The 15,066-nt window shown below is 35.8% G+C and overlaps 1 protein-coding gene across 9 annotated transcripts in view; it reads left to right on the forward strand.

Moving 5' to 3' along the window:
* Positions 1 to 15,066, forward strand: part of PLEKHA6 (pleckstrin homology domain containing A6) — a 300,893-nt gene that overhangs the window by 226,792 nt on the left and 59,035 nt on the right. For all 9 annotated transcript variants that reach the window (XM_053706706.1, XM_053706697.1, XM_053706698.1 and 6 more), the window contains 2 exons: positions 45 to 537; positions 4,123 to 4,209. In XM_053706706.1, the coding sequence (XP_053562681.1) occupies positions 45 to 537; positions 4,123 to 4,209 (580 nt within the window). The remainder of the gene's footprint in view (positions 1 to 44; positions 538 to 4,122; positions 4,210 to 15,066) is intronic.

Here is a 15,066-nt window from a genome sequence, read left to right on the forward strand (position 1 = left end):
CATATAATAAAATACAGTAACTAAGATTCTGGTTATCTTCACAGCCCCAGCAGGTATTTCCCAGGACCACACCGGATACCAGAGTATTACTCTCAGTACCCTTCCCAGTACCCTGATGGGTACCCGTACTACACCCCAGCAGGGTCACGACCTGACAGCATTTGCTCTATGCCTGCTTTTGATAGGGGGATTCCCCCATGGGGAGTTGAGGACAAAAGGCACATTCTTCGAAATGGGGCCCAATACCACAGAGAATTTAAAGACCCTGGATATGGAAGGCCAGCAGATATGTGGGGTGTCCGGCCAACACTTTATTACCATGATGTAGATGCTGCCTGTGGATCTCTTAGACGGCTCTCCCTGCAGTCCCGCTCACGATCTGTGCCTCGCTCTCCTAGCCAGGGCACATACAATGCTCGCCCTAGGGTCTACTCTCCAGTCCGATCTCCCAGTGCCAGGTTTGACACTGTGATACGGGACGAGAGCTTTGGGGAACCAGCGGCATATTCAATGAGGCGATCAATCAGTTCCCCAAAAGTGAGTAACAAACGTTAGCCTAGACAATTGTGTGTGGATGTGCAAACATTGAAATATTATGGTTTGTTTTTTTAATTATACTTTGTGCTAGTTAGTTATTTTTGTTTTACTCAAAGGGGCATGGAAGTTAAAACTAACTTTCCTTGATTCAGATACAGTGTACAGTTTTGCTATTAAGTTCTGTTGCAAAATGTACATCTCTTAGCTTCTTTCTATGAGAGCATACTGAGGTAGGCTCAGGAGTGTGTGAGAGTTGAGTTGATGGACATGTTATGTTTGATGATGAAAGGTGAAAAACTGAGCATACATTAGGCTAAATTACAGTTGGAGTGCAAATTTGCACTTCCATAAGCGCGATATTCGCGTCTGGTTGTTTTTTACTGTGCACGCATATTACAAGTTGAAAGTAAAAAGAACGTGACTTTGCAGTTGCATCCTCATGCTCAAAAGGGGGCAATGAGCAATTGTGAACACATACGCCTAGATTTAGAGTTTTGTCGGTAACGACCCGCGTAGCTAACGCATGCTTTGTTTCTCCCGCACCTTTTAAATACCGCTGGTATTTAGAGTTCACAGAATGGCTGCGTTAGGCTCCAAAAAGGGAGCGTAGAGCATAATTTACCGCCACTGCAACTCTCAATACCAGCGGTGCTTACGGACGCGGCCAGCTTCAAAAACGTGCTCGTGCACGATTCCCCCATAGGAAACAATGGGGCTGTTTGAGCTGAAAAAAAAACTAACATCTGCAAAAAAGCAGCGTTCAGCTCCTAACGCAGCCCCATTGTTTCCTATGCGGAAACACTTCCTAAGTCTGCACCTAACACCCTAACATGTACCCCGAGTCTAAACACCCCTAACCTTACACTTATTAACCCCTAATCTGCCGCCCCCGCTATCGCTGACACCTGCATATTTTTTTAACCCCTAATCTGCCGCTCTGTACACCGCCGCAACCTATATTATACCTATGTACCCCTAATCTGCTGCCCCTAACACCACTGACCCCTATATTATATTTATTAACCCCTAATCTGCCCCCCACAACGTTGCCGCCAGCTACCTACAATTATTAACCCCAAATTTGCCGACCGGACCTCACCGCTACTCTAATAAATGTATTAACCCCTAAAGCAAGTCTAACCCTAACACTAACACCCCCGTAAATTAAATATAATTTAAATCTAACAAAATAAATTAACTCTTATTAAATAAATTAATCCTATTTAAAGCTAAATACTTACCTGTAAAATAAACCCTAATATATCTACAATATAAATTATAATTATATTGTAGCTATTTTAGGATTAATATTTATTTTACAGGCAACTTTGTATTTATTTTAAGAGTTAATTTATTTAGTTAGATTTAAATTATATTTAACTTAGGGGGGTGTTAGGGTTAAGGTTAGACTTAGCTTTAGGGGTTAATAAATGTATTAGAGTAGCGGTGAGGTCCGGTCGGCAGATTAGGGGTTAATACTTGAAGTTAGGTGTTGGCGATGTTAGGGAGGGCAGATTAGGGGTTAATACTATTTATTATAGGGTTATTGAGGCAGGAGTGAGGCGGATTAGGGGTTAATACATTTATTATAGTAGCGGTGAGGTCCGGTCGGCAGATTAGGGGTTAACAATTGTAGGTAGGTGGAGGCGACGTTGGGGGCGGCAGATTAGGGGTTAATAAATATAATATAGGGGTCGGCGGTGTTAGGGGCAGCAGATTAGGGGTACATAGGGATAATTTAGGTGGCGGCGGTGTGCGGTCGGCAGATTAGGGGTTAAAATTTTTTAATAGAGTGGCGGCGATGTGGGGGGGGCCTCGGTTTAGGGGTACATAGGTAGTTTATGGGTGTTAGTGTACTTTAGAGCACAGTAGTTAAGCGCTTTATAAAACGGCGTTAGCCCAGAAAGCTCTTAACTACTGACTTTTTTCTGCGGCTGGAGTTTTGTCGTTAGATTTCTAACGCTCAGTTCAGCCACGACTCTAAATACCAGCGTTAGAAATATCCCATTGAAAAGATAGGATACGCAAATGGAGTAGGGGGATCTGCGGTATGGAAAAGTCGCGGCTGCAAAGTGAGCGTTAGACCCTTTCCTGACTGACTCTAAATACCAGTGGTAGCCCAAAACCAGTGTTAGGAGCCCCTAACGCTGGTTTTGACGGCTAACGCCAAACTCTAAATCTAGGCGTTTCACTTTAATAGAGCCTCGTTTTCATGCTGAAAAACTAACACCTACAGCTTGCGCTTTTTTTGTAAAAGAAAAGGTGCCGATACTCAAAAAAAAAAAAAAAAAGTGCCGGTACTCATTCATTTTTGATTTATATATTCTGCTCAGTAACTTTGAGAAAAGCAAAGGAATTACATGACAATTACAAATTTTACCTGTTATGAGTTGGCAGAGGTGGTGGTACTCAGTACCGGTGAGTACCCCCACAAAAAAGCCGTATATATATATATACATACAAATATATATAAAAGTGTTAAAATACTAATAAATAAGGTGGCGCAAATTAATGCCGTTTCTACTCAGTATTCCTTGAATGTTATTTTGGATTTGGATTCACTTGGTGAGAGTTTTTAAGTTTGTGGCCTTCCTAAAAATTATGTCTGGTGTGTATTTTAATCTTTTCCCTATAAGTGGATCACTTTTAGCTAAATGCCAATGTTTCTTAATGATACGTTATTCAATAGCATTTTTAAGCTTTTTAAGAATTGTCCAGTAATAGATATTGTATAAATAAAATAGTGTATATATATTTTTTTCACATTGATTGTATTTATTTATATCTCCTACGAAGGAAATATATTAACTTTAGTACATTGGCGCTTACCCTTTAAGGTTGGTTACATAACAATAGGGAATATTACCCATTGTATTTAATATAAATACACATTTAAAGAGGGTACATCTAGTTCACTATTAACCCGTCATTTACCAAAAAGGACTTTGAAACACACACATTATATATATATATATATATATATATATATAAACAGAATAGTCATTCAAGGCACACTGAGTAGAAATGGCATTAATTTGTGCCACCTTATTTATTAGTATTTTATCATATAAACCTTTTGGGAAAGTTTTAAAGGTGAGCAGTGTTTCGTACTAACCAAGCATTGATATTTAACCCCATATATATATATATATATATACCTTCTTTTCTATATATAAAAGTGTTCCTATGATCCCTATGTAAAAGAACTTTCGGACCGTTTTTTTTTTTCTAACACCTGACATTGTGTAACTTTTAGCCTTTTGTAACTTTTTTGTGCAATATCTCTTAATAAAAATATAACAGACAGTGTTAATATGAGAGGTCTGAGGTTGGTCAGTAAAATACGATTGCACGCTTGCGGTCGCATTTACTTCTATCTTGTAATATCAAGGTTATTTAATGTGCCGAAAAGAAGTATTTTTTTCCCCAATGCAAGAGCACAGAAATTTGCACTCCAACTGTAATCTAGACCATTATGTTTTGTAGTAAGCACTTACCCTCATATGTCTATGTGTGTGGGATCACCCTGCAGGTCCATAATTGCACTAAGTGAAATACAATTATACCTTTATGATTTCTCCTCAGTATGATTACCTGGGTGACAGACGACCTGTCCCAGCCGGAATTTACTCCTACAACTACCCAGCGTCGCCCCCGCTTCATGACAAAATGGTATGTTGTCTTATGTGCGCAGGGGGGGATATGAGAATCTAGGTTACTTTAGTTTCTATTGCACTGTGCTAGTGTAACTCAGATTGACAGCTATACAAACGCAAGGGCCCCTGCTGTAAGGAAACCCAATTATAAGATACCTATATTGCCCCTCATCTTGCTGAGTATGGCTCTGGGCTGACAGCTCTGACTTCTCAGTATCGCAATAAAAACAGGGGAATCCCCCTATAGCACGCTGCATGTTACACTGTGTGTTTGTGTTACAGCAAATGGTGCACTCTTCAGTATAGGCTGCATGTTACACTTTTTATCTGTATTTACTGCAATGCTTGCTGCATGTTGCACTGTGTATGTGTGTATACTGTAACACAAATGCTGTATGTTACACTGTGTATGTGTATACTGTAACACAAATGCTGTATGTTGCACTGTGTATGTGTGTATACTGTAACACAAATTCTGTATATTACACTGTGTATGTGTGTATACTGTAACACAAATGCTGTATGTTACACTGTGTATGTGTATACTGTAACACAAATGCTGTATGTTGCACTGTGTATGTGTGTATACTGTAACACAAATGCTGTATATTACACTGTGTATGTGTGTATACTGTAACACAAATGCTGTATGTTACACTGTGTATGTGTGTATACTGTAACACAAATGCTGTATGTTACACTGTGTATGTGTATACTGTAACACAAATGCTGTATGTTGCACTGTGTATGTGTGTATACTGTAACACAAATGCTGTATGTTACACTGTGTATGTGTATACTGTAACACAAATGCTGTATGTTGCACTGTGTATGTGTGTATACTGTAACACAAATGCTGTATGTTACACTGTGTATGTGTGTATACTGTAACACAAATGCTATATGTTACACTGTGTATGTGTGTATACTGTAACACAAATGCTGTATGTTGCACTGTGTATGTGTGTATACTGTAACACAAATTCTGTATATTACACTGTGTATGTGTGTATACTGTAACACAAATGCTGTATGTTACACTGTGTATGTGTGTATACTGTAACACAGATGCTGTATGTTACACTGTGTATGTGTGTATACTGTAACACAAATGCTGTATGTTACACTGTGTATGTGTGTATACTGTAACACAAATGCTGTATGTTACACTGTGTATGTGTGTATACTGTAACACAAATGCTATATGTTATACTGTGTATGTGTATACTGTAACACAAATGCTGTATGTTACACTGTGTATGTGTGTATACTGTAACACAAATGCTGTATGTTACACTGTGTATGTGTGTATACTGTAACACAAATGCTATATGTTATACTGTGTATGTGTGTATACTGTAACACAGATGCTGTATGTTACACTGTGTATGTGTATACTGTAACACAAATGCTGTATGTTACACTGTGTATGTGTGTATACTGTAACACACATGCTGTATATTACACTGTGTATATGTGTATACTGTAACACAGATGCTGTATGTTACACTGTGTATGTGTGTATACTGTAACACAAATGTTTATGTTACACTGTGTATGTGTGTATACTGTAATACAAATGCTGTATGTTACACTGTGTATGTGTGTATACTGTAACACAAATGCTGTATGTTACACTGTGTATGTGTGTATACTGTAACACAAATGCTATATGTTGCACTGTGTATGTGTGTATACTGTAACACAAATGCTGTATGTTACACTGTGTATGTGTGTATACTGTAACACAAATGCTGTATGTTACACTGTGTATGGGTGTATACTGTAACACAGATGCTGTATGTTACACTGTGTATGTGTATACTGTAACACAAATGTGTATGTTACACTGTGTATGTGTGTATACTGTAACACAAATGCTGTATATTACACTGTGTATGTGTGTATACTGTAACACAAATGCTGTATGTTACACTGTGTATGTGTGTATACTGTAACACAAATGCTGTATGTTACACTGTGTATGTGTGTATACTGTAACACAAATGCTGTATGTTACACTGTGTATGTGTGTATAATGTAACACAAATGCTGTATGTTACACTGTGTATGTGTGTATACTGTAACACAAATGTGTATGTTACACTGTGTATGTGTATACTGTAACACAAATGTGTATGTTACACTGTGTATGTGTGTATACTGTAACACAAATGCTGTATATTACACTGTGTATGTGTGTATACTGTAACACAAATGCTGTATGTTACACTGTGTATGTGTGTATACTGTAACAAAAATGCTGTATGTTACACTGTTTATGTGTGTATACTGTAACACAAATGCTGTATGTTACACTGTGTATGTGTGTATACTGTAACACAAATGCTGCATGTTGCACTGTGTATGTGTGTATACTGTAACACAAATGCTATATGTTGCACTGTGTATGTGTGTATACTGTAACACAAATGCTGTATGTTGCACTGTGTATGTGTGCATACTGTAACACATGTGTATGTTACACTGTGTATGTGTGTATACTGTAACACAAAAGCTGTATGTTGCACTGTGTATGTGTGTATACTGTAACACAAATGCTGTATGTTGCGCTGTGTATATGTGTATACTGTAACACAAATGCTGTATGTTAGACTGTGTATGTGTGTATACTGTAACACAAATGCTGTATGTTAGACTCTGTATGTGTATACTGTAACACAAATGTGTATGTTACACTGTGTATGTGTGTATATTGTAACACAAATGCTGTATGTGTATGTTACACTGTGTATGTGTGTATACTGTAACACAAATGCTGTATGTTGCACTGTGTATGTGTGTATACTGTAACACAAATGCTGTATGTTGCACTGTGTATGTGTGTATACTGTAACACAAATGTGTATGTTAGACTGTGTATGTGTGTATACTGAAACACAAATGTGTATGTTACACTGTGTATGTGTGTATATTGTAACACAAATGTTGTATGTGTATGTTACACTGTGTATGTGTGTATACTGTAACACAAATGTGTTTGTGTGTATACTTTAACACAAATGCTGTATGTTACACTGTGTATGTGTGTATACTGTAACACAAATGCTATATGTTGCACTGTGTATGTGTGTATACTGTAACACAAATGCTGTATGTTACACTGTGTATGTGTGTATACTGTAACACAAATGTGTATGTTACACTGTGTACGTGTGTATACTCCAACACCAAGGCTGTATGTTACACTGTGTATGTGTGTATACTGTAACACAAATGCTGTATGTTACACTGTGTATGTGTATACTGTAACACAAATGCTGTATGTTGCACTGTGTATGTGTGTATACTGTAACACAAATGCTGTATGTTACACTGTGTATGTGTATACTGTAACACAAATGCTGTATGTTGCACTGTGTATGTGTGTATACTGTAACACAAATTCTGTATATTACACTGTGTATGTGTGTATACTGTAACACAGATGCTGTATGTTACACTGTGTATGTGTATACTGTAACACAAATGCTGTATGTTACACTGTGTATGTGTGTATACTGTAACACACATGCTGTATATTACACTGTGTATATGTGTATACTGTAACACAGATGCTGTATGTTACACTGTGTATGTGTGTATACTGTAACACAAATGTTTATGTTACACTGTGTATGTGTGTATACTGTAATACAAATGCTGTATGTTACACTGTGTATGTGTGTATACTGTAACACAAATGCTGTATGTTACACTGTGTATGTGTGTATACTGTAACACAAATGCTATATGTTGCACTGTGTATGTGTGTATACTGTAACACAAATGCTGTATGTTACACTGTGTATGTGTGTATACTGTAACACAAATGCTGTATGTTACACTGTGTATGGGTGTATACTGTAACACAGATGCTGTATGTTACACTGTGTATGTGTATACTGTAACACAAATGTGTATGTTACACTGTGTATGTGTGTATACTGTAACACAAATGCTGTATATTACACTGTGTATGTGTGTATACTGTAACACAAATGCTGTATGTTACACTGTGTATGTGTGTATACTGTAACACAAATGCTGTATGTTACACTGTGTATGTGTGTATACTGTAACACAAATGCTGTATGTTACACTGTGTATGTGTGTATAATGTAACACAAATGCTGTATGTTACACTGTGTATGTGTGTATACTGTAACACAAATGTGTATGTTACACTGTGTATGTGTATACTGTAACACAAATGTGTATGTTACACTGTGTATGTGTGTATACTGTAACACAAATGCTGTATATTACACTGTGTATGTGTGTATACTGTAACACAAATGCTGTATGTTACACTGTGTATGTGTGTATACTGTAACAAAAATGCTGTATGTTACACTGTTTATGTGTGTATACTGTAACACAAATGCTGTATGTTACACTGTGTATGTGTGTATACTGTAACACAAATGCTGCATGTTGCACTGTGTATGTGTGTATACTGTAACACAAATGCTATATGTTGCACTGTGTATGTGTGTATACTGTAACACAAATGCTGTATGTTGCACTGTGTATGTGTGCATACTGTAACACATGTGTATGTTACACTGTGTATGTGTGTATACTGTAACACAAAAGCTGTATGTTGCACTGTGTATGTGTGTATACTGTAACACAAATGCTGTATGTTGCGCTGTGTATATGTGTATACTGTAACACAAATGCTGTATGTTAGACTGTGTATGTGTGTATACTGTAACACAAATGCTGTATGTTAGACTCTGTATGTGTATACTGTAACACAAATGTGTATGTTACACTGTGTATGTGTGTATATTGTAACACAAATGCTGTATGTGTATGTTACACTGTGTATGTGTGTATACTGTAACACAAATGCTGTATGTTGCACTGTGTATGTGTGTATACTGTAACACAAATGCTGTATGTTGCACTGTGTATGTGTGTATACTGTAACACAAATGTGTATGTTAGACTGTGTATGTGTGTATACTGAAACACAAATGTGTATGTTACACTGTGTATGTGTGTATATTGTAACACAAATGTTGTATGTGTATGTTACACTGTGTATGTGTGTATACTGTAACACAAATGTGTTTGTGTGTATACTTTAACACAAATGCTGTATGTTACACTGTGTATGTGTGTATACTGTAACACAAATGCTATATGTTGCACTGTGTATGTGTGTATACTGTAACACAAATGCTGTATGTTACACTGTGTATGTGTATACTGTAACACAAATGCTGTATGTTACACTGTGTATGTGTATACTGTAACACAAATGCTGTATGTTACACTGTGTATGTGTGTATACTGTAACACAAATGCTGTATGTGTATTTTACACTGTGTATGTCTGTATACTGTAACAGAAATGTGTATGTTACACTGTGTATGTGTATACTGTAACACAAATGCTGTATGTTACACTGTGTATGTGTGTATATTGTAACACAAATGCTGTATGTGTATGTTACACTGTGTATGTGTGTTTACTGTAACACAAATGCTGTATGTTGCACTGTGTATGTGTGTTTACTGTAACACAAATGCTGTATTTTACACTGTGTATGTGTATACTGTAACACAAATGCTGTATGTTACACTGTGTATGTGTGTATACTGTAACACAAATGCTGTATGTGTATGTTACACTGTATGTGTGTATACTGTAACAGAAATGTGTATGTTACACTGTGTGTGTGTGTGTATACTGTAACACAAATGCTGTATGTTATACTGTGTATGTGTGTATACTGTAACACACATGCTGTATATTACACTGTGTATGTGTGTATACTCCAACACCAAGGCTGTATGTTACACTGTGTATGTGTGTATACTGTAACACAAATGCTGTATGTTACACTGTGTATGTGTGTATACTGTAACACAAATGCTGTATGTTATACTGTGTATGTGTGTATACTGTAACACAAATGCTTTATGTTACACTGTGTATGTGTGTATACTGTAACACAAATGCTTTATGTTACACTGTGTATGTGTGTATACTGTAACACAAATGCTGTATGTTATACTTTGTATGTGTGTATACTGTAACACAAATGCTTTATGTTACACTGTGTATGTGTGTATACTGTAACACAAATGCTGTATGTTATACTGTGTATGTGTGTATACTGTAACACAAATGCTTTATGTTACACTGTGTATGTGTGTATACTGTAACACAAATGCTGTATGTTATACTTTGTATGTGTGTATACTGTAACACAAATGCTTTATGTTACACTGTGTATGTGTGTATACTGTAACACAAATGCTGTATGTTACACTGTGTATGTGTGTATACTGTAACACAAATGCTGTATGTTACACTGTGTATGTGTGTATACTGTAACACAAATGCTTTATGTTACACTGTGTATGTGTGTATACTGTAACACAAATGTGTATGTTACACTGTGTATATGTGTGTATACTGTAACACAAATGTGTATGTTACACTAAGTATGTGTGTATACTGTAACACAAATGCTGTATGTTACACTGTGCATGTGTGTATACTGTAACATATATCCTGTGTATGTTACACTAAGTATGTGTGTATACTGTAACATATATGCTGTATGTTACACTGTGCATTGTTATATACTCCAGTAGATGCTGTATGTTGTATTATGCATGTATGTACTTTCCAGCGCTGGCTGCTTCTTGCAGTACGTATTTATGTATACCACAGCTCATATGTTATATGTTACACTATAAATGTGTGTATACTCTAGAACATGATGTATGTTACTCTGTGAAAGTGTGTACACTCTTGCATATATGTTGTATGTAGCTTTGTGGGAATGTGTGCATACTGCAGTGCATATATTGTATGTGGTTGCATGTTAGACTGTTTATAAACTTTAGCATACATGTTGCATGATACTTTATAAATGTCTGTATAGAACAGAAAATGTGCTGTGCGTCGCACCCTGTTTGTTGTTAAAATCAAGCATGTACTCTGTATGTTACTGTGTCCATGTATACGCTGGCATAATGGCTGCATTGTGTGTGTATTCTAATGTATGATGTTACCTTCTAATGTTATGACATTGTCTCCTTTTTTTGTCAGATTCTACTTAACCCTTATCCTGCCCTTTTCCTCTAATTGATTTTAACTATAGTGAGCAAATATATTTGTATGCAAAAATTATCCATAGGTGAATGTCTGGTGCCCCTAAAGAATTAGCTGGAAGATGCCCCATACAATGTGTCTGTACAGTAGTATATATGTAGATTTTTGTCTGCTACCTCCTGAACCCACCACCCTCACATATTTTAAATTGTATTTTCTTCATATGTTTCTTACAAATGAGAAATGCTTAAAGGGACACCAAAGGCAGAATTAAACTTTCATGATTCATAAAGAATATGCAGTTTTAAACAAATTTCAAAATTATATAAGTCAATCTATACTTAATTTCCATTATACTAAACACCTGTGTACTTAATTATTGTCTATATTGAGAATAGCAAAATATATTATCTAAGTCAGACCTTTTATTTTAAACATTTATACCCAAAATTCCCCTACACTAAAGCCTATTTTGGCCTTAGTATATTAAAAAATAAACTAATCATCACCCCTACTAAATTATACCTCTCCATTTAAAGGGACACTCAGTAAAATTAAACTTTCATGATTCAGATAGAGCACACACTTTTAAACAACTTTCCAATGTACTTCTGTTGACAACATGTGCACAGTCTTTTTATATTTACACTTTTTGAGTCACCAGCGTAAGCTGTCGGCATTTATCGATGTGCAGCGGACATGATACGCTACTTCGTATCATGTCCGCTCGCACATTGAAAAATATACCCCTAAGTGCTATCGTATTGTCTTTTTATCATGCATTGTTGATTATGCAAATCTACTCTATTTACTGGCCCTTTAATGCTTAGAGCTTCTTCTATAAATACAGAAGAATTCCTAATCCAAGTCAATAGCTGTCTTTGAATATCTTCCGAGTACTGTTTAATAAAATATTCCCATTTGAGCAGAAATTTTCGAGCCATCATGTCTTTATACAAATCCTGATCATATTATTCAGTTATCATAATATTATAAAGTTGTGAGTTCATTTCTTTTAGGGTAGGAATTTTATGACTCTTCCATTTACTAAAAATGAAATGTTAGGCGATTAAAATAGCCAGATTAATAAATCTTGCTTTTTATTTATATTTTTTCCCATCAACCAGGAAGATCATTTCCATTGGATATAAACTAATATTGTCTTTTAAAAAAAAAAGGTCAACCAATAATTAAATTGGGTCCAAAAATGTTTTTAATTCTAGGACAATCCAATAATCTATGCATTCATTTTGCCTGTGCTTAGTTACATCTCCAGCAATTGGCTTCAGAGTTTCCAATCTTAGACATTCTATAAAGTGTAAGGTAAACTTGATGATTAAAGGGATATTAATCCCAAAATGTTTCTATCATGATTCAGGTAGAGAATACAATTTTATAAATCTTTCCAATTTACTTCTGTTATCTAATTTGCTTCATTGTTCAGATATCCTTTGTCGATGAAATAGCAATGAACATGGGTGAGCCAATCAAATGAGGCATCTATGTGCAGCCACCAATCAGCAGTTACAGAGCCTATTTAGATATGCTTTTCAACAAAGTACATCAAGAGAATGAAGCAAACTAGATAATAGAAGCAAATTGGAAAATTTTATAAAATTGTATTCTCTTTCTAAATCATGAAAGAAAAAATTGAAGTTTCATGTGCCTTTAAAGGGACATGAAACCCAAATTTTTTCTTTTAAGATTTAGGTAGCACATACAATTTTAAACAACTTTTTAGTTTACTTCTATTATCAAATTTGTTTCATTCTCTTGGTTTCATTTGTTGAAGGAGCAGTAATGCACTACTGGTTTCTAACTGAACACATAGGTGAGCCAATGACAATCAGTATATATATGCAGCCACCAATTAGCAGCTAGAACATAGGTTCTCTGCTGCTCCTGAGCTTACCTAGAAAAACCTTTCAGCAAAGGATAACAAGAGTAAGAAGCAAATTAAATAATAGAAGTAAATTGGAAAGTTGTTTAAAATTATGTTCTATCTAAATCATGAATGTCTAATTATGACTTTACTGTCTCTTTAAGTCAAAGATGAGCTTCATTGTAAATTAGAGACATGGAAGCCTTATCTAGTCTACAGCGCTCTTTTTAATACCTTCGGTTGATATATTAGATTCAAATATATTGCTCCATTTTGTTGCTGTAACTTATAGCCAATTTGATCTACTATAGATTTATGTAAAAAGATATTTTAAAAAGGCCAGGTTTAAATAATACTAATGCTTTATCGGTCATTCATCCAATTTGGCTCCTGAATCAACTTCCTTCTTATTCCTTTTGTATTCCCGATCTTAAAGGGACATTATACACTAGATTTTTCTATGAATAAATGTTTTGTAGATGAACCATTTATATAGCTCATACAGGTTTTTTCTCTTTTATAAAAATGTATAGTTTTGCTTAGTTTTAAATAACATTATGCTGATTTTCAGACTCCTAACCAAGCCCCAAAGTTTTGTTCCTGTTTGTGTAAAGGGTCTTTTCATATGCAGGGGAGGGGGGGGGGTAGTGTCTGATCTTTTTGCTTTTCGGCCCATTTCAGTGGGTGTCTCAGCCTAAACCTTTTCAAAAGGTGCTAAACTGGGATCTTATAAGTAAGTTTTTAAAAGGTTTTATGCTGTATTTTTAAGATCAGTATCTCTGCATATTCTTCTTTATAGTAGTGTCTATTAGATGCAGTTATAGGAAAATTGGTGTGTACTGTCCCTTTAAAGACTTCAGTGGTGTAATCTGGAATACAATCTGGATTACCTCTAATTGGTAAAAATGCTGAAATTGCTAGATCGATTTTCAAACTTTTTCCAATCTTATTCCACGTTAGTAATGGCTCTAAACTTATGCACATATCCTTAAGAACCGCTGGTAGATTTATCATTTTTAAATGTGGCAAAGCTTTCAAAGAGAAAGGAGACACTACTTCCTGTTCTGTTTCTGGGATACAAAAATGTCCAGCATCAACTAGCCAGTAAACCATATTATAGACACATATATGCTTCTTGTCATTGGCACACCCAGTGTGCTCAGCTAGCTCCCAGTAGTGTTTTGCTGGTCCTTCAACCAAAGATACCAAGAGAATAAAGCAAATTTGATAATACAAGTACATTGTAAAGTTGTTATATTGTTTTAATCTATGTGAATCATGAAAGAAGAAATTTGGGTTGCATGTCCCTAATGGTTCTTTAACCCCTCAGCTCCCAAACACAAAGCACGTATGAACCTTTTACTTATCAAACATACAGAATGATGTTCGGCATCTTCCTGCACCGAAAGGAATTTGAGCAGCGATTGTCTCCTTCCTGGTCAGACAGTCACAGAGCAGTGAAGCACAGTGATTAACCCCACCGTGCCTAGCAGAGCATATACTATATTGTTTTTCTTTTACAAAGTAACTGAAAGGGACAGTCAACACCAAAACTGTTATTGTTTAAAAAGATAGATAATGCATTTACTACCCATTTCCCAGCTTTGTACAACCAACATTGTTATATTAATATACTTTATAACCTTTAAACCTCTAAATGTCTACCTGTTTCTAAGCCACTGCAGACAGCCTCTTATCACATGCCTTTTTATTTGCTTTTCACAACAGGAGGCTACTAGTTCATGTGGGCCCTATAGATAACATTGTGTTCACGCCCGTGGGTTGTGGATGACACTGCAATTATTGACTAAAATGCTAGTCAATAGATAATAAATAAAATGTCATGTGATCAGGGGGCTGTCAAAAGAGACTTAGATACAAGGTAATCACAGAGGTAAAAAGTGTATTAAT

This window comes from Bombina bombina, chromosome 3, assembly GCF_027579735.1.
Source record: "Bombina bombina isolate aBomBom1 chromosome 3, aBomBom1.pri, whole genome shotgun sequence".
Classification (NCBI taxonomy): Eukaryota; Metazoa; Chordata; class Amphibia; order Anura; family Bombinatoridae; genus Bombina; species Bombina bombina.